This window comes from Xenopus laevis, chromosome 1S (assembly GCF_017654675.1).
Source record: "Xenopus laevis strain J_2021 chromosome 1S, Xenopus_laevis_v10.1, whole genome shotgun sequence".
NCBI classification, from domain to species: domain Eukaryota; kingdom Metazoa; phylum Chordata; class Amphibia; order Anura; family Pipidae; genus Xenopus; species Xenopus laevis.
The window spans coordinates 80,803,821-80,827,136 of NC_054372.1; the positions used below are offsets into that span (position 1 = coordinate 80,803,821).

A 23,316-nucleotide genomic window follows, 5' to 3' on the forward strand; every position below is an offset into this window, starting at 1 on the left:
GTTACCATCAAGAACAGGTATCCTCTTCCCTTAATTCATGAACTTTTCCAGAGATTAGGTTCAGCAACCGTTTTTTCTAAACTTGATCTTAAAGGAGTTTACAATCTAATTCGAGTAAGATAAGGAGATGAGTGGAAGACTGCGTTTCGCATGCGATATGGACACTACGAATATCTCGTTATGCCATTTGGCTTGTGCAACGCACCCGCAACTTTCCAACACTTTATAAACAATATTTTTCGGGACATTTTGGATACCTTTGTGGTAGCATACTTGGATGACATTCTAATCTATTCTTCATTGTTGGAGGATCACCGCAGACACATGCGCGAGGTTTTTTCTCGACTACGTTCACACAACTTAGTAGTCAAAGCGGAAAAATGTGAATTTGAGAAGGATCAAATAGAATTTTTGGGCTTTGTCATCTCTACTAATGGCATTTTTATGGACTCTAAGAAAGTTTCTGCTATTCTTGATTGGCCAACTCCTAGTGACCGTAAGGCGATGCAAAGATTTATTGGATTATTTATCGTAAATTTATTTGAAATTTTTCTGGCATCATTAAACTGCTTACTGATTTAATTAAGCAAAAAGTTAAGTTTAAGTGGTCCATCTCAGCTCAAAGCTTTCACAACTGCTCCTGTCCTTACTCATCCAGAACCATCTTTGCCCTTCATTTTGGAGGTTGATGCTTCGGAGGTCGCTGTGGGAGCTGTTCTTTCCCAACGATCTGTCCCTCAAGGTCTGTTACATCCAGTGGCTTTCTTTTCCAAGAAATGATCCGAATCAGAACAGAACTATGACGTCGCAGACAGAGAGTTACTGTATTATCAATCAAATTGGCTTTAGAGGAATGGAGGCATCTTTTGGAAGGTTCCTTACATCCAATCTTGGTTCTGACGGATCATAAAAATTTAGAGTACCTTCGCTCGGCCAAAAGACTCAAACCTAGGCAAGCTCGATGGGCATTGTTCTTTTCCCGTTTCCAGCTTCATATAACTTATCGGCCTGGGGCAAAGAATGTCAAGGCTGATGCCTTGTCTCGAATGTTCTCTCCGGATTCTTCTCGCTCAGGTGGTCTTGATCCTATTCTTCAACCAAGTAATTTTTTGCTGATTCAACCTTCTTTACTACAATAGATTAAAGAGCAGAGTACTTCTGTGTCCATTTCTGGGAAACCCGTGTTGAGGGCACATGAGGGCCTTTATTACTTTATTACTTTATTACTTCAAGGATAGACTCTTTGTTCCATCAAATCTTAGATCGGAGGCCTTGGGTTATGTCCATGATGTTCCACTTGCAGGGCATTCTGGATTACGAAAGACTCTTGATTTGGCCTGTCGTCATTTCTGGTGGCCCACATTGGGTAGTGATTGCGCAAGGTATGTTCGCTCCTGTGAGACTTGTGCTAGATGCAAGGGAATTACTTCTAAACCATTGAGTCTGCTACATCCATTACCAATACCGAATCGTCCATGGGGCTCCATTTCTATGGATTTTATTACAGATCTTCCCTGTTCTGAAGGATTTATGTTGTAGTAGATCGGCTTACTAAGCTGGCTCACTTCATTCCCCTCAGTGGCATTCCTTCTGCTCCTAAATTGGCTAAAACTTTTATTCAGGAGATTGTTCGTCTTCATGGTCTACCAGAAAATATCGTCTCAGATAGAGGTGTATGATTTACTTCGAAATTTTGGCGAGCCTTGTGTAAGGGTTTGCAAATTGATTTGTCTTTCTCCTCGGTTTACCATCCTCAGACGAATGGACAGATGGAAAGAACGAATCAAACCTTGGAGCAATATTTAAGGTGTTCTTCATCTTTTCTCCAAGATAATTGGGCCTCACTTCTTTCAATGGCGGAGTTTGCTTATAACAATTCAACGCATTCTTCCACCAAACAAACTCCTTTCTATGCCAATCTGGGTTTTCATCCAACTATGGTTCCAGGTGTGCCTCAGGTTGTATCTGTTCCTGCGGCACAGGAAAGACTGGAATTTTTGACAGCCAACATTCCGACTCTTTGCCAAAATTTGCGTAAGGCTCAGTTGGACTTTAGATATTTTGCTGATAAGAAGAGAGGTCCAGATCCAGAATATAAGGTGGGGGACAACGTTTGGCTTTCAACTCTTAATTTGAGATTTAACTGTCCAACAAAGAAGTTGGCTCAACGTTTTATTGGACCTTTTAAGATCCTACGGAAGATTAATCCTGTGGCTTGTGAACTTCTGCTTCCGAAGTCTTTACGGGTCCATCCAGTTTTTCATTCGGCACTTCTGAAACCAGTTGTCCCAAATCAGTTTATGGGTCGAAGGTCTGTGGTTCCTGATCCTATTGTCGTCTCTGATCATGAGGAATATGAAGTGGAATCGATTCTGGACTCCAGGATTAGGAACAGAAAGGTTCAATATCTCATCAAATGGAAGGGGTATGGTCTGGAAGAAAATTCTTGGGAACCTGCTGTTAATGTTCATGCCACTGAATTATTAGAAGATTACCATCAGAGATACCCAAACAAGCCTACTCGGATTCATGTCCAGAGGCCGCTCCTAAGGGGGGGCAATGTCAGGTACTCACCGAGCAGCAGCACGGTGCGTCTCAGTGACGTCATCACAGGGCGTCGCGGTGCCGGCTCCAGGGATTCAGGCGGCGCAGCAGGATGACGTAGGCTACACCATTTAGCCCAGCGCAGAGGACTCTCAGGTGCTTGGACATCGTGGTTTCCTAGCTACACTCTGAGTAAGTGACTATTTGAATTCTATTGAACTTGGCTTTTGACTCTGCTTCTGTCTCTCGACTATTCTGCTGTATTAACCCCTGGACTTTGCTTGGACTGATTCATTGTTGCCAACCCTGCTTGCTGTTTGATTATTCTGCTGCATTAACCCCTGGTACTTCGTTTGGACCGATTCATTGTTGCCGACCCTGCCTGTTATCTGACTACCCTACTACATTAACCCTTGGCACTTATGCATGGACTTTGATTTACCATTGCCAACCTTGTTTGCCTGATCGACCACGCTCCGAATTAACCCCTGGGTATCCAGCCTTGTGTTCTCCAATTTGCCTACTGGAACATCTCCCTGATCTCTCAGTGTTGTGAGGTTACATGACCTAACGTCTTCACTTAAGTCGAACATCATTCCTGCTGGACGCTACGCCAGGACCTGTTACGGCTGACGCCAAGGTGCTTGCTGAGAACTTCTCTCCTGTGACTACAGATTCCTGCTCCTCGCTGTTTACACTACTAATCTCGTATTTCTCTGTGCTCCCTGCAGTCACGTTACCCAGCACCTGAAGTTTTCCTACAAGATCAGAGTATCCAGTTCACAGGCTCCCAAACCTCACCTTCACTAGCCTCCCTCCGTGCCTATTTGGGGGTTGTACTTGTGAGGGGGCTGTAAGGGTTGTCTTCTTCAACATCAACGGTTCCTCCCAGGTCGGTAAGTGTGACAGCTAGTTAGCTGAAACATTTCTCAGCAAAATTTGTGGAATAGTGGCAACTATTGTATAAATTATAACAGTTGCTTTTGAATGAGATTCTGATCAGCAGGGGCAAAGATAAGGAATGAATCAGCTAATGTATAAATTTAGAACAATTGGTAACCCTGCCTCCCAGAGGTACAGATGAAGCCACTTGGATTTGTGTGTTAAATGCATCATGACTCGGGATTAACTGAAGAAACTGTGTTATCTAAAGTCATCTAAACTCATTTAATGCATTTCAACTTTTCAGGGCCGGAACTAGGGGTAGGCAGAAGAGGTAGCTGCCTAGGGCGCAACAATTGGGGGGTGCTGGTAAGCTATTGCTATCTCTTCCGCTCCTCTACCAGCACGTATGCGCAAGCGTCACATCGCATTTGTGAGCACATCAGAGAGCTTCACCGCGCATGTGCACGAGAGCTTCACTGTGCATGCATGCTGGAGAGAGGTTCACCGCGCATGTGCGCACAATCTACAGGGGAGGGAGGGGGCGAGCTGGCCAGCTGGGATGCCTAGGGCTCACAGCCGGCCTAGCCCACCTCTGCACCTTTTTATTAGCATACCAAAGCACCATGGTTAAAGGGATGCTGTCATCGGAAAACGTGTTTTTTTCAAAAAGCATCAGTTAATAGTGCTACTCCAGCAGAATTCTGCACTGAAATCCATTTCTCAAAAGAGCAAACAGATTTTTTTTATATTCAATTTTGAAATCTGACATAGGGCTAGACATTTTGTCAATTTCCCAGCTGCCCCTGGTCATTTGACTTGTGTCTGCACTTTAGGAGAGAAATGCTTTCTGGCAGGCTGCTATTTTTCCTTCTCAATGTAACTGAATGTGTATCATTGAGACATGGGTTTTTACTATTGAGTGCTGTTCTTAGATTTACCAGGCAGCTGTTATCTGGTTACCTTCCCATTGTTCTTTTGTTTGGCTGCTGGGGGGGGGGGGAAGGGAGGGGGTGATATCACTCCAATTTGCAGTACAGCAGTAAAGAGTGATTGAAGTTTATCAGAGCACAAGTCACATGACTTGGGGCAGCTGGGAAATTGACAATATGTCTAGCCCCATGTCAGATTTCAAAATTGAATATAAAAAAATCTGTTTGCTCTTTTGAGAAATGGATTTCAGTGCAGAATTCTGCTGGAGCAGCCCTATTAACTGATGCATTTTGGAAAAACAAAATTTCCCATGACAGTATCCCTTTATCAATGATGAATGCTTTAATTAGATGGGATGCTGTGACGCAGTTTTCTGTGTTAAATGGGATAAATATGTTTAGATATTCTCTGTTAAACACACGAACCAAGCTGGCGTAATCAGTACTTTAGAAAGACATAAGAAGGTGAAAAATAAAGCTTTAAACTTTGATATTAGAAAAACAGTCACAGATTGAAAATACAATTGAAAAAAAGTTTTATATCTGATGAACGCTCTGAAAACAAGTAAAATGAAAAAAGTGTTGGAAGGTGAACAACGCCTTTAAACTGCAAACTTAAAAGAGGTAGACTAGAAAGGAAAACAAGTAAAAAAAAAATAGATTAGCTGCATAATTGCAAGGAATAGGCCAATGTAAAACATACAAAAAAATTGGTTAAAACAAACACTTGTAACATTGAAAAGAAAGACTGCAAGTTACATGCCTTAATTATTTAAAGTAATATATTTGGTGTATTTTTGCCAAAAAAGATAATTCGCTACTATATCTGCAGTTTTCTAAAATACAAATACAAATTTTGGCAAACTAGCCTAGCATGAATGAATGAATTTTCACCAACAGACATATTTTAGGCTGGTGAACTTCCATTATAAAGACAGAGCAGCCACTTTTGTATCTCTTTATCTATGTCACCTTCTCCATGCTAATTCCCCACATACTCAATTTATTTATGGTGAAAATATTATAGTGAATTTTCCCTACTATAATTGTATGAGGAAAATACATTGACACATTTTCACAGACAATTTACAACAATTTGCCACATTTCTCTCACATAACCGTAATTTTTACATATTTTGAAAAAACATGGGGCTAATTAAAGCAAACTATGCCCCTATTGTTTGTTGAATATGCCATTCATAATTTCCAATGTGTTGGCTGTTAAATTTAATTATTTAAAAAAAATTGGTGGTCCTGATTACTAAAACAGCTCATCTTCTCATTTCTGATGTGTTTGTTTCTACAGTAAACTTGAGTGATATTTATGTAGTATCTGTGGGTATTAGCTATGTACAGGCTAGCCCAGGGCTGTCTGGGTCAAAAGTGCCTGTCCGGTTTTCTAAATAAGGGAATGCCAAATGACTTTCTCTTAATGACACTGCGGTCAGCCAATCACCAATAGCTACATCAAAGTGCCGCTCCCTGATACCATAAGCCTACCCACTGAGTGTCAACGTCTGCCCCTCAGTGTTACACACACTCTTAATTTCAGAAATAATGCTAATTAATTCCAAAACAACCTATTATATTGTTTTCATTATAATTGAACAATTATTATTCTAATGGCCATTGTCAAGCTACATTTACTTAAATAAATAGTACACATTCACCAAAAGAAGGGATGTACCAAATTCCTTTAGGGATTCAGGTTTTTTCAGCAGGATTCTGCCAAATCCAAGTGCCTGTCAAAATGAATCAGAATCCTTAAAATTACATGATTTGGGTTTGGTTCAGAATTCAGCCAAATCTTTCAATAAGGATTTAGGATTTAACTGAATCCCAAATTGGTTGATTTGGTGCATCCCTAACAGAATGGAATATATGTCCACCATAGTAGCATGAACACAAATTCCTGCATTGCAGCTCTTTAACCTCTCAGTTAGTCAGAGACTTGCAGTGGAGCCACATGGGACATAACTGTTCAGTTTGTTTGCTTTTCAGGTTAGGTTAATTTCAAAAGCAAATGAACTGAACTATTATGTCCAATATGGCCCACTTTAAGTCACTGAGTAGTTACTGATTAGTAACTGGTAAGCTCTAAAGAGAGCTGTAAAGGAGGAAGTTGTGTCCTGTCAATTATGTTAGACATCCATTCACTCCAGCCTTTATAGATTAAATTTTTTGGCAACCTATATTGAATCTTTTGCAATACACAAATCTCATGAGAGCTCTGTGATATAATCCAGTTCTAATATAATAACACAATAACATTTAAAAGTGGGAGACTGTATTAATGCAGTTGGGGCAAACATCGTCTGATTCATTTCAAAGAAAGAAAAGTAAATACATCAATGAAGCCTGTGCCTGACTGCCTGTGCCTGACTGCCTGTGCCTGACCTGTGAATTGTAGTTAAAAAAGCAAAACAAAACCAAAAACTGACTCTATTAAATACTTTCTTCAAAATGCAATGCCAAAGCTTCTAAATATCATATGGCTCACTTATGAACACAAGTGCAATGTGCAATTTCAATTGTAAGTCACTTTTTTTCTTTAAAATGCAGCACTGATGCGGGTCGCTTTGGTGATAGCCCCAGGGTTCTCCTACATCAGTAGATGCCCTTGTGCTTAGTTTTCAACAGGAGTTGGGAAGAAGGCAGCACTGCCAAGTGCAATTATGCACAATTTGAAGGAGCTGTTGGATCAAAAGCACATGTAACTTTAATTAACTACTGCTTCTTTTCTTCCCACAGTCCCAACTGCAATTGCGTCGTCAGTGAGCCTGTGTTTATAAATTAACATTTCAATAATCAAACAGGCAAGAAAATAGTCCAAGTAGCTACAACTACTTACATATTCAGCTGTATCATCCATATCCCACTAAGTAAGGAACGGAAAGCAGAAGAGGAAGAATATATATTATAGATTTTATAAATGGTCTGACTGGTTAAACTCCATATTGACAAAAAGTATACAAAACTGAAACCTTAAACTACCGTAATTAAAAATGAAATAATATTCACTTTCTTTGTACAAAAAATTACTTTGTATTTAAAAATAATAATAGGTCCATTAGTAAGTCTTTTATATATATATATTGACTGGGGTTTCACTAAACAAAATGCGCCGAAAAAAAACAACTTAAATAAAATATATCTAATTTAAAGAAATGTTTCTATATGTTCCCTTATGCCAGGGGCTTTCAACCACTTTAAAGTGAAAGTGCTCAATGTGCTTCTTCAATGCAAAAGTCTCTGGCCTCAGTCATTAATACATAAACTATTAACCCAGATTAAAGCAGGAACGGTCATAAAGAGAGAGGCTTTGGAAGCTTTAATACTTTTTTAACTCTAATTCGAAGTCCAAAACGAAAGCTATATAAGAAATGTATATCCATATGAGAGGTATGAGATCTATTATCAAGAATGCTTGGGACTTGGGGTTTTCAGTTGAGTCTTTCCATAATTTGGATCTTAGTACCTTATGTGTACCAAAACATCCTTTAAACAACTGTTCTCCTTCCAACACTATTCAGTTCAGTTGGTTTTGGATAGGTCACCAGAAATAAAGACTTTCCAATTACTTTCTATTTTCTATTTCTGACTGTTTTTCTAATATTGAAGTGTAAAGTCTAATTTTTCACCTTCTAAAAAGGGGGGTTCGCCGACCCGCTAAACTGTTCTAAATTGATATATTTGTTCTAAGTTGATACATTTGTTATGTTTGTCCCTGCTGAGCTGAATGCCTGGGTTTCATAAAAGACAGCTGTTCTGGCTGTTCTGGGCTCTCTGCCAAAAGCCAATTAAGTTAGAAACTTTGTTTCTTTTTCTGGCTGTTCAGTGCAGAGAAAAACAGGACTTTCCAGTACAAATGAGGGTCTGCAGGTTGAGCTGTCAAAAGAGGGACTGTCCCTCTAAAAACAGGACAGTTGGGAGGTATGTTTTAGCAGTTGTGTAAACAAAGTCCCACCTAGTTTGCTGTGTCCAGTGTAGACTTCAGAGTAATGTAAGAGAAATAAAGTTCCCTATAGCAATCAGCAAGTAGCATTTACAGATCCCTTTTCTAAAGCTTTGCACCCTCTATCATACGTAGCTTTGGCTTTGTACTGTTCACACCTCTAACCCAGACTGAAAGTGGCCACATTGTTCACACCTCAAACTGCTAGAGGGGCATCAGCATTGTGTCACTGTATCCTGTTTTCTGCCTTCCCTCGTTTCCTTGTGTGTGCCAAACTCTGCCTTCCCTATGCTCCCTATGTGTGCCATACTCTGCCTGCCCTATGCTCCTTGTGTGCACCATACTCTGCCTGCCCTATGCTCCCATGTGTGTGCCATACTCTTCCTGCCCTATGGTCCTTGTGTGTGCCATACTCTGCCTGCCCTATGGTCCCTGGGTGTGCCATACTCTGCCTGCCCTATGCTCCCTGGGTGTGCCATACTCTGCCTGCTCTATGCTCCCTGGGTGTGCCATACTCTGCCTGCCCTATGATCCCTGGGTGTGCCATACTCTGTACCCTGTGGGACATGAGCCTGGTAGTGTTTGTTCTTGGGGTTTGTTAGCATTTGGAATTTGTTGTTAGGGGCCCCTAAGGTGTTTAATCATATGCTGGGGGATTGCAGTGTTATCCACAGGGAGAAGACAGCACATGAATTTAGGGTATGTTTATGGAATATTTAAAGAACCTGTAACACCAAAAAACGAAAGTAATTAAAATATAATATACTGTTGTGCTGCACTGGCAAAATTGGTGTGTTTATTCAGAAACACAACTATAGTTTACATAAACAAACTGTTGTATGGCCATGGGGACAGCCATTCAAAGCTAAAAAGGGAGAAAAGGCACAGCATACAAAGCAGATAACAGATTTGTGCTGTAGTATACAATGGGATTCTTCAGAACGGTTTATATACACAGAAGCTTGTGTGTATAAACTATAGTTGTTTTTCTGAAGTAAGCACACCAGTTTTTCTAGCGCAGTGCACAGGTACATTATATTGTAATTCTTTTAAAACACTTTTCATACGAGTGATATCCCTGCAGTGAGCACCAACCATTTCGTTTTTTTGTGTGTTACCACCATTAATGTAAACATGGTCATAAAAGTTCTTGAGATAACATGGGTGTGTTTTAAAAGGGGAAGTGGTCAACACTTATCAGCCCACCACCACGTAGGCCAGAAAAATTAAGGCCCTTTGTATCATAGAAGTTGGACAGCACTGGTTTTCCATCCACGTCATAATGTATGGGATGCAATTTTTTTCTCTCTGATCAACAGTTTCTTAGGACAAAATTAGCCATGATACTAATAATTGCCTATATTGAAAACCAATTTTCACCTCTGCTGAAAATTGTGTTTGAATTTTTTGCTCCAAAAAAAAAAAAATCTGTTTTGAGCAATGACAAGCCATTTCTGAATTACCAGTATCTGAACAGAAGCATTGGAATAGCAGGAATTAGGGAGGAGCTTGGTCTCCTCTTCACTTTCTCATCACAATTATTTTCATAACAGGTTAAATTTACGAAACTGACTAATTCCAGTACCGACCAATATCAATAGTTTAGGGAAATGTGATGGCTCTAGCAAACAGAGGTAATATATGCAGTATAACTGATGCCATTTGGGTGGGGTGAGATGTACCCAACATATATATATGGTAGGAAAATGTATGCTTTACATGTCCTTTAAGCTAAAATTTTATTTTAGCAACATAAACATTAGCAACATAAACAGTTTTTGCCATTTCTGGAAACAAAAAAAATGAATCCTGGATTAAAATATTTTTAATGTTATTGTTTCCCCATATTTCACTTACCTGAGCATCAGCTAACATAACATCTTTTATCAAGGTCAATCCACTTGCCTCTCCATTTTCCATTCTAACATAGTGGACTTGGTATCCACGAATTTGACCATGATGCCGATTTTGAATTGGAGAACGCCAGAACACTTTAATAGCGGTTGAGTTGAGTACCTCCACCTCTACTTTACGTGGTGGGGCACTGGGCACTGTGATACAAACAAATGAAAAGTTAAAAAAAGGAAAAAAAAAATCCAACAAGCCAGACTCATGCACAGTAGACACCCAGGGGAAAACTGGTGGCACAAAACTATATAAAGAAACAAGTTAGACCTAAGTTGCATAATTACAATGCAACAGACCACAAAACAGGGAGTGGGGTGGGCTACTGGGTCTGCTGCATGGTAGTCTTTTCCCTAGCCCCTTCAGACAATTGATGGTTTTCACAAGGGAACGGCAAGCAGGAGTTTGGGTGCTGAGAAGGCCCTCCTAAGTTCTGTATCACATGGAGGGGAGAGGCACATTTTAGTTATGCCACTGTGCAAATCAATTATATTGCAAAATTTGATAAATGCATAAAATAACCATAGCAACTGATCAGCCCTATATACTGATCTGCTTTATGAAAACAAGTATCTGATATGTTGCTAAAGACATGCAACTTCACCAATGATGGTCATTTTTGAGGAAAGGTAAGTATACGGTTTATGTGGTATCTATAACCTGGAACACTTGGGACCTGGGGTTTATGTAGTATATATTTCTTTAATGCAGAATACAATGATTTTTAGCCATGAACATCAACTCTAGGAAATAAAAGTGTCATAAAGCATTTACATAATGGGTTCTCACCCACACAGCCACAATTTCTAGAAAGCATGACATCTGCAAAGATTTACATCCTCTCTGCAACTCTGTGCAGTATTTTTAGTGGGTCATTTTTAGGAATCTTTTCAACATCTTTTGAAGTGGCCAGACTGTTCTGGCCCAGTCTGGTCACTGATTGGCAGTTCCATTCCTGTTTGCCAGTCCTGCTTTTATATCATAAGCCTCTGAAGATCAACATTTTTTCAATTGTTAAAGGGCATGTAAAGGCAAAAAAATAAAATTTCATTTTTTTCTTTCTTTAATGAAAAAGAAACCTATCTCCAATATACTTTAATTAAAAAATGTGTACTGTTTTTTTTAAGAAACCTGACTGTATGCAGTGAAATTCACCCTTTGTTTTACTTCAGAAGGTCCCTAACTATTGTGCAGGGAAACTATGATACTTTCAAACGACAGGGGGAGCCCTGGCCGGCCCGCTCGCACCCCCTGCTCCCCCGGTAGTTCCCCTCTCTCTGTCACTCTGTCCCTCTCTCTGTCACTGTCCCTCTGTCTGTCCCTCTGTCTGTCACTCTGTCTGTCACTCTGTCCCTCTCTCTTCCCCTCTCCCTGTCACTCTGTCTCTCTGTCCCTCTCTCTTCCCCTCTCCCTGTCACTCTGTCTCTCTCTGTCACTCTGTCCCTCTCTCTTCCCCTCTCTCTGTCACTCTCTCTTCCCCTCTCTCTGTCACTCTGTCCCTCTCTCTTCCCCTCTCTCTGTCACTCTGTCTCTCTCTGTCACTCTGTCCCTCTCTCTTCCCCTCTCCCTGTCACTCTGTCGCTCTCCGTACATTTGTCTATGCAAATTCATGTAAATGATGCTCAAAAAGAATCTACATAAGAACAATAAGCAATAAAACAAGAAAATGATAAAACAAATACAAATAGACCTGTTCTTCTCCCTTAGTTCAAGCTTGACAAAATACATTTCAAGATTCAATTAAAAAAAGAAAAATTGGCAAGTTATGTGAATGGTTTAGCTTTTATATAATAACTACATTTTCAGTCACCTTTCCCCATTAGTTTATGGATAAATTTCTTTTTGTTATCCTCTAGAGTTGCATTATAAAAAGACCATCTACACTCAATTTTACTCCTTTGAGATAAATCATCCACGCTATATCTAATGACTTCTTGAATACATAAATTATATAAAGATAAATGGATTTCAATGCAGGATTCTGCTGAAAGAACACTATTTATTGAGTGATGCATCTTGTAAATAAAAAAAGTTTTCCCATGACAGAAACCTTTAATTTCCTACTGTTACTACTTTATCAGCTAGTTACTGTATGCAGGCTTAGTCTAAAGAAAACAGGCTGCTTTTGGTGAATTTGCCCTCCCTGGAAAATATTCTACACTGCAATAAAAGTCTTAAGCAGGACACTATGGGAAATAGCACTGCAGTATTTGGAAGCTTTCTTTAAATCAGGGTTTTAGATAATAGATTCTATAGCTGTTTGGGTATGGAATCCGTTATCTGGTAACCCGTTATCCAAGCCATCCCGGGAAGTACATTACTTTTAAGGTGGCCATACACGTAGAGATCCGCTTGTTTGGTGATTTCACCTTTGACCTTGAGGTGGGCGATATTGGGCTTATCCGATCGTGGGCCATAGGGCCCAACGATAGGATCATAATGCAGGCAATAAGTGCGGTCAGATCATGGGACCGCATCAATGAACAGATGCGGCCTGTGATCCGTCGGGATTTTTAGCCCTGCCCAATCGACATCTGGCTGACTTTCAGGGGGAGTCTGCCGGAGGGCCCACACATGGGCTAATAAGCTGCCGACTCGATCTGTTGCCAGTTTTTATCAGCCTGTGTATGGCCACCTTAAGACTACATTTCAACCAAATAATTCAATTTTTTTCTGTAATAATAAAACAGTACCTTGTACTTGATTCTAATGAAGATGTAATTAATCATTATTGGAGGTAAAACAATGCTATTGGGTTTTATTATTGCTAAATTATTGATATCCAAATTACAGAAAGACCACCAATCTGGGAAAATAACAGGTCCCAAGCATTCAGGATGGTAGGGCTCAACCTGTATACATTAATGGGGCAAATAAAGATAAATGAATTATTAAAATTACCATCTTCATCAGTTCGTATCTCAACAGGTGGGCTTTCAGGACCAGGTCCAACCTCAGTGTGTGCCAGTACTGTAATATGATACACTGTCCACTTCTCCAGGGCTTCCAATAAGATCTGGGTGGTTTGTGGGGAGATGTCCTTCACTTCTTTGGGTTTGGTATCCTCAGAATCCAAAGCAGAGTAGCGTACACTGTATCCAGCCAGAACACCATTTTGACTTTCAGCTGGAGGTGGTAGCCAACTTACCAGTATTGTGGTTGACTTTGTGCTGACACACTTTATATTTCGAGGAGGGGCAGTCGGTTCTATGAGAGAACAGTTAGGAGGAGAGATAGAAGGCAGACAAAGAAAGAAAAGGTGGAAAAGATAAAAAGAAAAAAAAAAGAAAAAAAGAAACTCAAAATAAAAATACCTTTTTAAAAAAAAAACCATTTAAAAAAAGAAGATATATTATAAAATTAAAAATGTAAAATGGATAGTAAAATAAATGAATGCAAAATATTGTAGTAGTTTTCTTTTATTCTACTTTTCAGTCAAACCAACAAAAGTTCTTAAGCAACTTTTGATTTTGCATAAAATGGCATGTACAAGCTTGGTAAGAATACATGGTTACTAGCATTTGTATTCAGAAATAAAAAATAGATTTAACAAGTTAAATGACTTCGGTATTTAGCCATCCATGTGGGGTCAGAATCAAATCAATAAAGCTAATTTACACATGCGCTAAAATTGCCAATAGCAAACCACAGCATTGGCTCTGGACAGTTCAAGAAGGGCTAGAAAATTAAAGCAAAGGGCTGATTGGTTCCTATGGGTAACAGTACTGATGCAATTTAGGACCTATATTAGTAAATCCCCCCAAAATCGACCTATTTACTTGTAGGAATCAGTGTGATTTGGTGTGATTGGTTTTACAATTCTGTCGTTTTGTTTAAAATTCCTCATAATCAGTAAGAGAGAAAAAGAAATACTCAAAGATTACTTTATTTTAAAAGAATTGTTCAGTGTAAAAGTAAAAACTGGGTAAATAAATAGGCTGTGCAAAATAAAAAATGTTTCTAATATAGCTAGTTAGCCAAAAATGTAATGTATAAAGACTGGAGTGACTGGATGTCTAACATAATAGCCAGAACACTACTTCCTGCTTTGCAGCTCTCTTGTTTCCACTTACCAGGCAGTAAACAATCAAGTGACTTAAGAGGGGGAGCCATGGGTCATAACTGTTTGCTTTTGAATCTAAGCTGCTAACTCACTGAACAGTGTCCCATGTAGCCCCCCTTAAAGTCGCTGACTAACTCAGAGTTAGTTAGGAAGTAGTGTTCTGGCTATTATGCTAGACATCCAGTCACTCTAGCCTTAATAGACTAAATTTTTGGCTAACTAACTATATTAGAAACATTTTTTATATTGCACAGCCTTTCTATTCACCCAGCTATTATTTTAACACTGAACTGTTCCTTTAACAGGTTGTTCATCTTCCAAATACTTATTTCTGTTCAGTTGTTTTCAGATTGTTCACAACAAATTAAGATTTTTTTCAAATGCTTTCCATCTTTTATTTTTGTATAATTTTTCCAAAATTGAAGTTTAAAGTTTAATGTTTCTGTCTCTGGCGTTTCAGTGTTGCAGTTTGTTAATCCAGGGGCAGAATCATAAATGTTACAATTTGCAATCTGTTTAGAACTATTTACAGTTGGTGACCCCCTCCCCAGAGCTGCTTAGAAACACACAAGAAAGTGAAAAATTAACCTTTTCAATATAGAATATTAGAAAATTGGTAAATAGAAAGGAACTGAAAAAAAAGCATTTTTTTCTGGTGAATTATTTGAAATCAACTAAACTGAAAAAAATAGTTGGAAGTGAACAACCTGGAAAATCTGCTATTGTTATAATTATAGATATGATTATTGTATTGGTTATTCATTATGGATGCAAGGCAAGTTATCCTTATCACGGAGCACTAAGCAGATCTCTATTTATTATCTATTTAAGGGCTGAAGTAAATACTTGGAAATGAAAGAGGTCTAAATTAAAAGGCCTGTAACAGAAAACAAATTGAAATGTTTACTATATTATATTTATGACTTTCAATCAGCCTGCACTGTTTGAAATGCAATGTTATCTACAGGGGCGATCCAGGCCATTTTGCCGCCCGAGGCGGCCTTCATTTTGCCTAGGAATCGCCTAGGCATAGCACTAATATTTGGGCACATTAGTGAAATGATCCGCAACTTGGTCTATACTGCGGCCTGTGTACTGAAGGTGTTAGCAATAGACAAGTACTGGCACATAGTGACGCACCACTTCACATACTTCTTTAGGGCTGAAAGTGTCAATAGACTACTGATGTACAGATGCAGCCACTTTGGTTTGTCTGTTTGACACAGAATAACTAAACACAGATATCCCATTTATCTCATTTAACACAGAAAACTGTGTCACAACATCCCATCTAATTAAAGCATTCACCATTGTGAACAATGGTGCTTTGGTATGCTAATGAAAAGGTTAAATGCATTAAATGAGTTAAGATAACTTTAGATAACACAGTTTCTTCAATTAACTCTGAGTCATGACGCATTTAACTCACAAATCCAAGTGGCTTCATCTGTACCAGTACTGTAAACTAAAGAAGTATGCAGCGCTTCACCATGTGCCAGTACGTGTCTAACACCTTCAGCACACAGGCAGCAGTATAGACCAAGTGGCAGATAATTTCATGAATGTGCCCAAATATTACTGCTACGGCTATGGGATTCCTTGTTTAAATTAGTTAAATGATGTTAATGGTTCAAAGAATGTCAGGCTGAATGGTTGGCCCCCACACATTTTTACCTCACCAAATCTGGCCCTCGTTGCAAAAAGTTTGGACACCCCTGTAATATAGTTAGCCAAAAATGTAATCTATAAAGATTGGAGTTAATGGATGAATGGATAGCCAGAACATTTCCCATTACCAGAGGCCTAAAAGTTTGGGGGGGCCCTGCAGACAAATATGGGCCCCCCCTCAGAGAACTAATAAAGCACATGTATACCTTGCAACACTTACAAAAAAAAATCGTAGACTTGCCAGTAAGACCACTGCAAATGTGTCCAATGATCACACCATTAACTCCAGACTTGCCAGTAAAATGACTGCAGAAATGGCCACTGGGTATTGCATTGATAGATTGAAAGCATTACCTCACCAAGATGAATACCACACTTTTCTTCTAACTGTGCTTGTGTTTATTTATTCCTGTTATGCATAATGCATATGTTTCGGTCCATGGTAGGCACAGACATATGCAGTACTGGTTCTACTTTGTATCATGTGGCAATTCACATGTGGCAACTATTTCTTTTTTTAAGCAGATTGGCTACACCAATGTATCAAAAATTGCTGAAGTAATTATGAATATATTACTATGTTACAATAGCATGGAAAGTATGCAAAATGGACACTAATACAAAGACTTTAAGCTTTAGATTTAAAATACACACTCACTTAAACACTGGTGGGGGATGGTAGGGGCATGTTTACAAAGCCTGCACGTTCTAATTGTATGTTACACTTTAAAAAGGGCACATAGGCCCGTAACATGTCGTGTACTAGTAGTCAGCAAATTAAAAAACAACCACAGCATTAACATGCCTTTTGAGTGCTCTCCTCATTTTTCAATAATTAAAAGTACATATATCAGGATATTGATCGGGGAAAGTTGCACTCCTATTCTGAATTGAGTTGGCAGTGCATTTTGGACATCTTACTACTTTGTCTGACATGACCTATCCTTCATAAAATCATGCTGATTGCTGCTCATAATGCCATTCACTAGGACAAAATTTTGAATGTGATCCCTTAAAGGGAATCTGTCTTCATTTTAAACTTTTTTTTTTTTTTTAGCATTTTTATAAAAAACACACATCCATAAACACTGTCTGGCAAATAAAATGTTAATCCACAAATCCATGCATAAGTTATTTTAGTTTGTATTTTGTCATGGGGGCTTCCATTTCTGCTCATTACACATTCATCCTGTGCTGTTCTAACAGCAGGCACAGCATTACCTGTGTGCTTGGAGGCAGCCACTCTGTAATGAAAAGCCAGGTCGCACTACGACATGAGAATCTAGCTGTACACTCCCCCTCCCCTCTCTGCCCATGCGTGTGATGTTTGGAGGAGAGAGGTCACATGGTTTGCAGGGAAGCAATTACTTTCACTTTCCTACGTCCTGCTCTACAGCAGCTTAAGTTAAGTTTTCCTGGTTTTCAAGTATGTCCTCCTTATTTTATCCTTTTTTTCTATTCCCTGTCATCAGTCCTGGGAGTGTACTCCTGTGTTTCATTTTTCTGTAAACAAATTTGTGTGTGTGTGTGTGTGTGTGTAGGACTATCTTATTTCAATCCTTCTGAAGTGGGGTCAGTGAGAGCTTATCTTGATTCCTGCCTATTGTTAAATTGACAGGCTCAGCAGACAAGACTCTATTTACATTACAGCAGCTTGTAGGAGGGAGGGGTAATGACATCACTCCAACTTGCAGTGCAGCAGTAAAGTGTGACTGAAGTTTATCAGAGCACAAGTCACATGACCTGAGGGCCGCTGGGAAATGTCAAAATCTCTAGCCCCATAGCAAATTTTAAAATTAGATATAAAAAAATCCATTTCTTGTTTTGAAAAACGAATTTCAATGCAGGATTCTGCTGAAGTAGCACTATTAACTGATACATTGTGTAAAAAACATTTTTTTCCACGACAGTATCCCGTTAACAAGTCTTTAAATAATTTGCCCACCACAGATGTCAAATTTACTGTCATATAATTTCCAGGTTGAGATCGTAATCCCTTTTTAAATATTGGAATGATGTCAGCTTTTCTCCCAACACATATGTACCATACCAGATGAAAGAGAATGAGAAAATAGGGGCTGGTCTAAAACTGATGTATGCCATCAGGCCCTGGAGCCTTGGTTACATTCATTTTCATTAAAGCTTTATGGATCATATCCTGAGTCAGTCACTGACTAGATTGAGCTGTGCCATCAGTGCAGCTATAAAGTGAGCCTGGGAACTCAGACTCCTCTATTGTATACACTGAAGAAAAGAACTGATTTAGCACATTTGCCTTTTCTGTATCTGTTACAACCATACTGGTACCATTATTTAATGGAGCAACACTCTCAACCTGCATCTTTTTACTATTAATATATTTAAAAACTTTTTGGGGTTAGTCTTAGCCGCCGCAACGCACACTTCATTACCTTTCTTTGCCTTCCGGATTGCCGATTTACGACATTTATTATAGTGTTTATATTCATTAAATGCAGCTTCTGTCTCAATAGACTTGTCGTTTTTGAATGCCTTTCTCTTCTTTCCTATTAACTTCTTTACTTCTATGTTAAGCCAGTGATTCTTAGAGCTTCTACATTTACTCCTTAAAGGAATAAATTGATAACAGTAATAATTTAATATCATTTTAAATGACAACCATTTCTGTTCTGTGTTTTAAGCTGAAAACTTAATGCCCTAATCAATGCTCTGAAGGGCAGCCCTCAAGGCACTAAAATTATCTTTTCTGAAATTCATGTTTTTTGTTGCCCCAGTGTATATTTGTTTTTTGCACCAGACATTAAATGATATACATCTCTCATATGTAAATACTGCATGGAACTGCTCCTCCAACACCACATACATGTGACAAGACACACACTGAGAAATACCAGCAAACCCACTTGTACTCATACATACCTCCCAACATTTTGGAAATGAAAAGAGGGATAAAAATGTTCATTTTACAAATGTGTAATGTGGGACAGTTGGGAGGTATGCTCATATTTACACTGGGTACTTACAGTCTCCCAAGTGCAATTCCTCACAAACACCTTTTTGGTTCTAAACGCTATAAGTTTTTTAATGCTGCTTAACACTTAATTCACATGCATCACTTTGAATTCACAGAGTAAAGGTTTCAAACCACAGAACACAAAGTCTGATCAGAATTTACCTGATTAACTCCTCCCCTTAATAAAATGCTGTTTGCTACCAGCAGTAAAATAACAACCCCTTATTAACTTTTTTTTAAAAAGTTCCCCTTAGAAACTCTCAGGAATTTTTCCCCCCCTCTGAGGCAAATTCGAGAGGCATCAGATGGGGTTTTTACCTTCCTCTGGCTCAATTAGCAGTTAGACAGGTTAAAAAAGTTAAAAGATTGAACTTGATGGACGTGCATCTTTTTTCAACCTAACTTACTATTTAATCAATGTCTGACAACACAATTCATGTCTTGATTATTTTATTTTTCTTACAGTGAGAAGGTGGACCCTTAAACTAGATCAAAAGTACTGGGTAAAAGTGAAAGAAAACAACCAAAAAATAAACATAAATAGTAAGAACAAGGGGTGGGGGCATTTAATCTCTCATAACAATGACACAGGAACACTAACAAGCACGCCAGTATGCGTCAAAGTACATGGGGATGGGGTGTTAAACAAGTCAGACAGGAGGAATCCAACTCAGAGAGGCCCTACGATGCAATTTAATTCTCACAATATTGGATATGTGATCGGGTATAACCAGATGTTGGGCTTTAAAGGAGAACTAAAGTTTAACTAAAGAAGTTGGCTAGAAATGTTGTACATTCTCAGACCAAATAAGGGGGATTGTACCAGTTGCACGACCCTGATGCCTGTTCAACTTGCTTCTGTCCCAACTGAAGCTCATGCCAATGTATATGTAAAAGAGTTGTGGAAATAAACAGGCTCCAAAAAACGCAGAAGCTGTGCTGCAAGGTTTATTCACACAATTGTGAATAAGTGTGAATAAACCTTGCAGCACAGCTTCTGCGGTTTTTGGAGCCTGTTTACTTCCACAACTCTTTTACATATACACTGTCAGTTACTCAATTTATGGACTGGCTCAAAATATACAGTACATATAATATAAATGTCACAATATAAGGCTAATTAGTAATTAATACAGATAATTACTACATGGCAGCACAGAAACCAGTGCAACTAGCATAAGATTTAAAGAATGGTTCACCATTCTGTCCCTAAAAGTGGCATCTGTTTTAACCACATAAACAAATTCACAAGGGCATTCTAAGATATAGGTTTTCTGTAATAGGGGGTGGTACAGCACAGGGACAGTCAGTAGCTGTCTGCAAGTAGTACAGTCCACACAAAGAAAACACCCCAGTTTAGGAATATCCAGCCACATATCTATGAAGATTTTCATTCATCCAGGTCATAATATACAGTATATAGTAGAATTAAGTCTAAAACAATGGGACATTCTAAGTTTTCTTGAAAAGTAGCTTCTTTAAGGGGAACTATGATGAAAATGAAAATTGAGTACAAACATCATTTTGAATTAAATAAATAACTCTCAAAATAATCTAAGCATCTGTCTTCCTTCATCCTTTCTTAATGCAGAAGTTGGGAGTCTGATTGTGAATGACAGTTAGATCTATGACAGCCCTTGGGGGAGCTCTTTCTGCCTAGCAGATGCATTTTTTGAAAAGATATATTGGATCTAACTGTCAATCAAAATCTGACACCCAACTCCTGCAAAAAGACTGAATGACAATAAACAGATGCATAGATGGTGAAGATAAATGTGATTATTTCAGAAACTCAGATTATAAAGTTTCTTTTTTCAATATGTAGGGGAGCTGTATATACTTGTCTCTCCTCTGTGTTGTTTCTTAGCAAGGAGGGGGGGAGTCACCACATCAGCTGGCAGGAAGGAAGGCTTGAGGGAGGAAGTTGTGAGAGAGTAGCAGCAAAGTGAAATCAAGGTGCTGCAAGATCCCAGAGATATCATTGTAGGAAAAGTCATTAGGGAACCCCCAGTGGCAGAAGACTGCGCTCTATTTAGGGTTTGAAAGGAAAGGGGGTCCTTGTCAGGGCTCTGAAGAGCAAAGAGTGTTCTTGTCAGGGCAACTGCCACATAAGTGGGAATTCCCGTCAGCAGCTCACAGATCACCATCTGCATTATTCTATAAAGTTGCTCCTGACTTGCAGGATGTATCACAGATCTAATGGCACTACAGTGATGCACGCGCTCTTAAAAATTTGTAAAAGCTTTGTCAACTCAAGCACCCGTCGAGGTACACAACATACCAGCTAGTCTTTTTGTGTGCTGTACATTTAATTTACACAAAAAGGAATTCTTTGGGTAATACTTCTAGCAAGCCAAGAATTAAAAATATCTACAACACCCACTACCACCCAGTCCTAATAACTACCCTTATACTCAGTTATCCCAGTAATCCTGTTTCAGAGCTGTCAATTTTGTATTTCACTGAAAGCAAAAAGATCATTTTGATATTACATAAAATTTTCATCAAAAGGTTTCTATCCAAGGTGGGGTTATTTGTTTTACTCTGAAACATCTAGGTATCATTTTTTGTGCTGTAAGTACCATACAGTTTTAAAAAAATTGGATTATTTGGATGAAATGGAGTCTATGGGACACAGCCATTCCGTAATTTGGAGCTTTCTGGATATCGGGTTTCCGGATAAGGGATCCTATACCTGTACTACCTCTTCTTTTCAGTTCAACAGTTGATGACAGGTTTAAGTCACAGGCAGTGATGTAAATATAGACAAAGCAGTCTGCTTCCTGGACAGAACTTAATTGCACATCGGAATTAACGTGACTGTTAATAAACTGTTACTCGTGAAGCCACTCGGGGACACCTTGCCAACGTGGTGACAATTTCCACTGGGGGCTCAGTGCCTGTGATAGCGGGCAATAAAGAGACCAATGTTGACCTATTGATCCTCCCGGAGAGACAACATTACTGAGATTGTAGTAAACAAGCACTCTCTCGCCAAAAAATAGATGATAGATAATAGACTGGAGACTAGAGGTATAGGTCACAGCACTTACTTAAAAAAGACAAGAAAAGTCCAATTCACGGTCAGGGAGCCAATATTAAACTTATTGGCTCCCTGACAGTGAATTGGACTTTTCTTGTCTTTTTTTAAGCCTGTGTCATTGGGGATTTGGGACCAACCCAAGAAAAAAGTTTCAAGGCCCAAACCCCCTAATGTAAAACTGCAGGTCACTCTTGGTGTGCCAAAAATCATGTGCTAGTGCATTCTGTTCCTATAAAGGGCACTGTCCTGAGCAAAATTAAATAATTGATTAGAGTCACTGGGAGAGAAGTTCCTAATATTCTGGCACTTCCTCAGTAAATTAAGCTTTCACTGTTCTTTGAACAGTTGTTACATGTTTAAGAAGCCCTGGTCAGTTCCTGTCCCACAGGATGCTCCCCCGTTTAAGTGAAAATTTTACACCTGTAGACTGAGTGCCCAAAAGACATTCAATCCCCTTTTAAAGAAGTAAAATGCATTTTTCATCACACCAGGCCTATATTATCATTGCAGCTTCAATGGCCAGGCCACCATCATGATTTCAGTTTCAATGTTTTCACTGTTAACAAGTTATGCTGCCTCAGATGAATATTACTTTCTACCGTCAAAAAGGGTGACAAATGCCACTTATTTGCCTATATTGCCCTTTAAAGTGTTTGTAAAGGTCACTAACTTTTTATTATGAATTAAGGCTTTTTTTTTTTAAATGTATTTCATGGATGCCAGATAATATGATCAATAGTTAAATATACTGTTCTGTTTCTAACTATTGCTTTAAACGTTACTGTTGAGAAATTTAAGCTATTGCTTATACCAAGCTGTGAATATCTTCAAAACTGGTGAGACTGAGCATAACAAAAAAAATATGAACAGCAAGAGCTTTAAGTAAAAAAAAAACAAAAAACATAAAAACAAAAATATAAACTTAAAACTAAACCAGTTCAAGAACCATCTATTCACCTACCTGAACCACGTCAACAACTAAACAAGACTTTCTTACGATAAATAATGAGAGTAAGGAGGTCAGACACTTCTGGATATGGTTCAGCTTATGCTATAAAATCAGCTTATTTTATATTATAAAGGGATCTGATAAGAGGTTACTCTGGTGTATCATATATATATATATATATATATATATATATATATATATATATATATATATATATATATATATATATATAAAACTAGTAAATTAAAAGATATAGACAAAAGATTACTATTAAGATGAAACAGCATGTTAATTTGCAGTTCAAACAAGTACAGTTTTTGTCACAACAGCATAAAGTTATACTTTTTAATGTATTAATAATTATTTCAAATATTCCAAACCAC

General features: G+C 38.6%; 1 protein-coding gene across 21 annotated transcripts in view; it reads right to left on the reverse strand.

Moving 5' to 3' along the window:
* The window catches only part of ptprs.S (protein tyrosine phosphatase receptor type S S homeolog), a 380,500-nt gene that overhangs the window by 155,093 nt on the left and 202,091 nt on the right, over positions 1 to 23,316 (reverse strand). For 11 of the 21 annotated variants that reach the window (XM_041579815.1, XM_018243491.2, XM_018243485.2 and 8 more), the window contains 3 exons: positions 13,120 to 13,425; positions 10,171 to 10,364; positions 7,210 to 7,236 (listed from right to left, as the gene is read on the reverse strand). The exons of 7 other annotated variants lie outside the window; for them this stretch is intronic. In XM_041579815.1, the coding sequence (XP_041435749.1) occupies positions 7,210 to 7,236; positions 10,171 to 10,364; positions 13,120 to 13,425 (527 nt within the window). The remainder of the gene's footprint in view (positions 1 to 7,209; positions 7,237 to 10,170; positions 10,365 to 13,119; positions 13,426 to 23,316) is intronic. 3 more of the 21 variants (XM_041579826.1, XM_018243490.2, XM_041579818.1) reach the window with 1 other exon arrangement.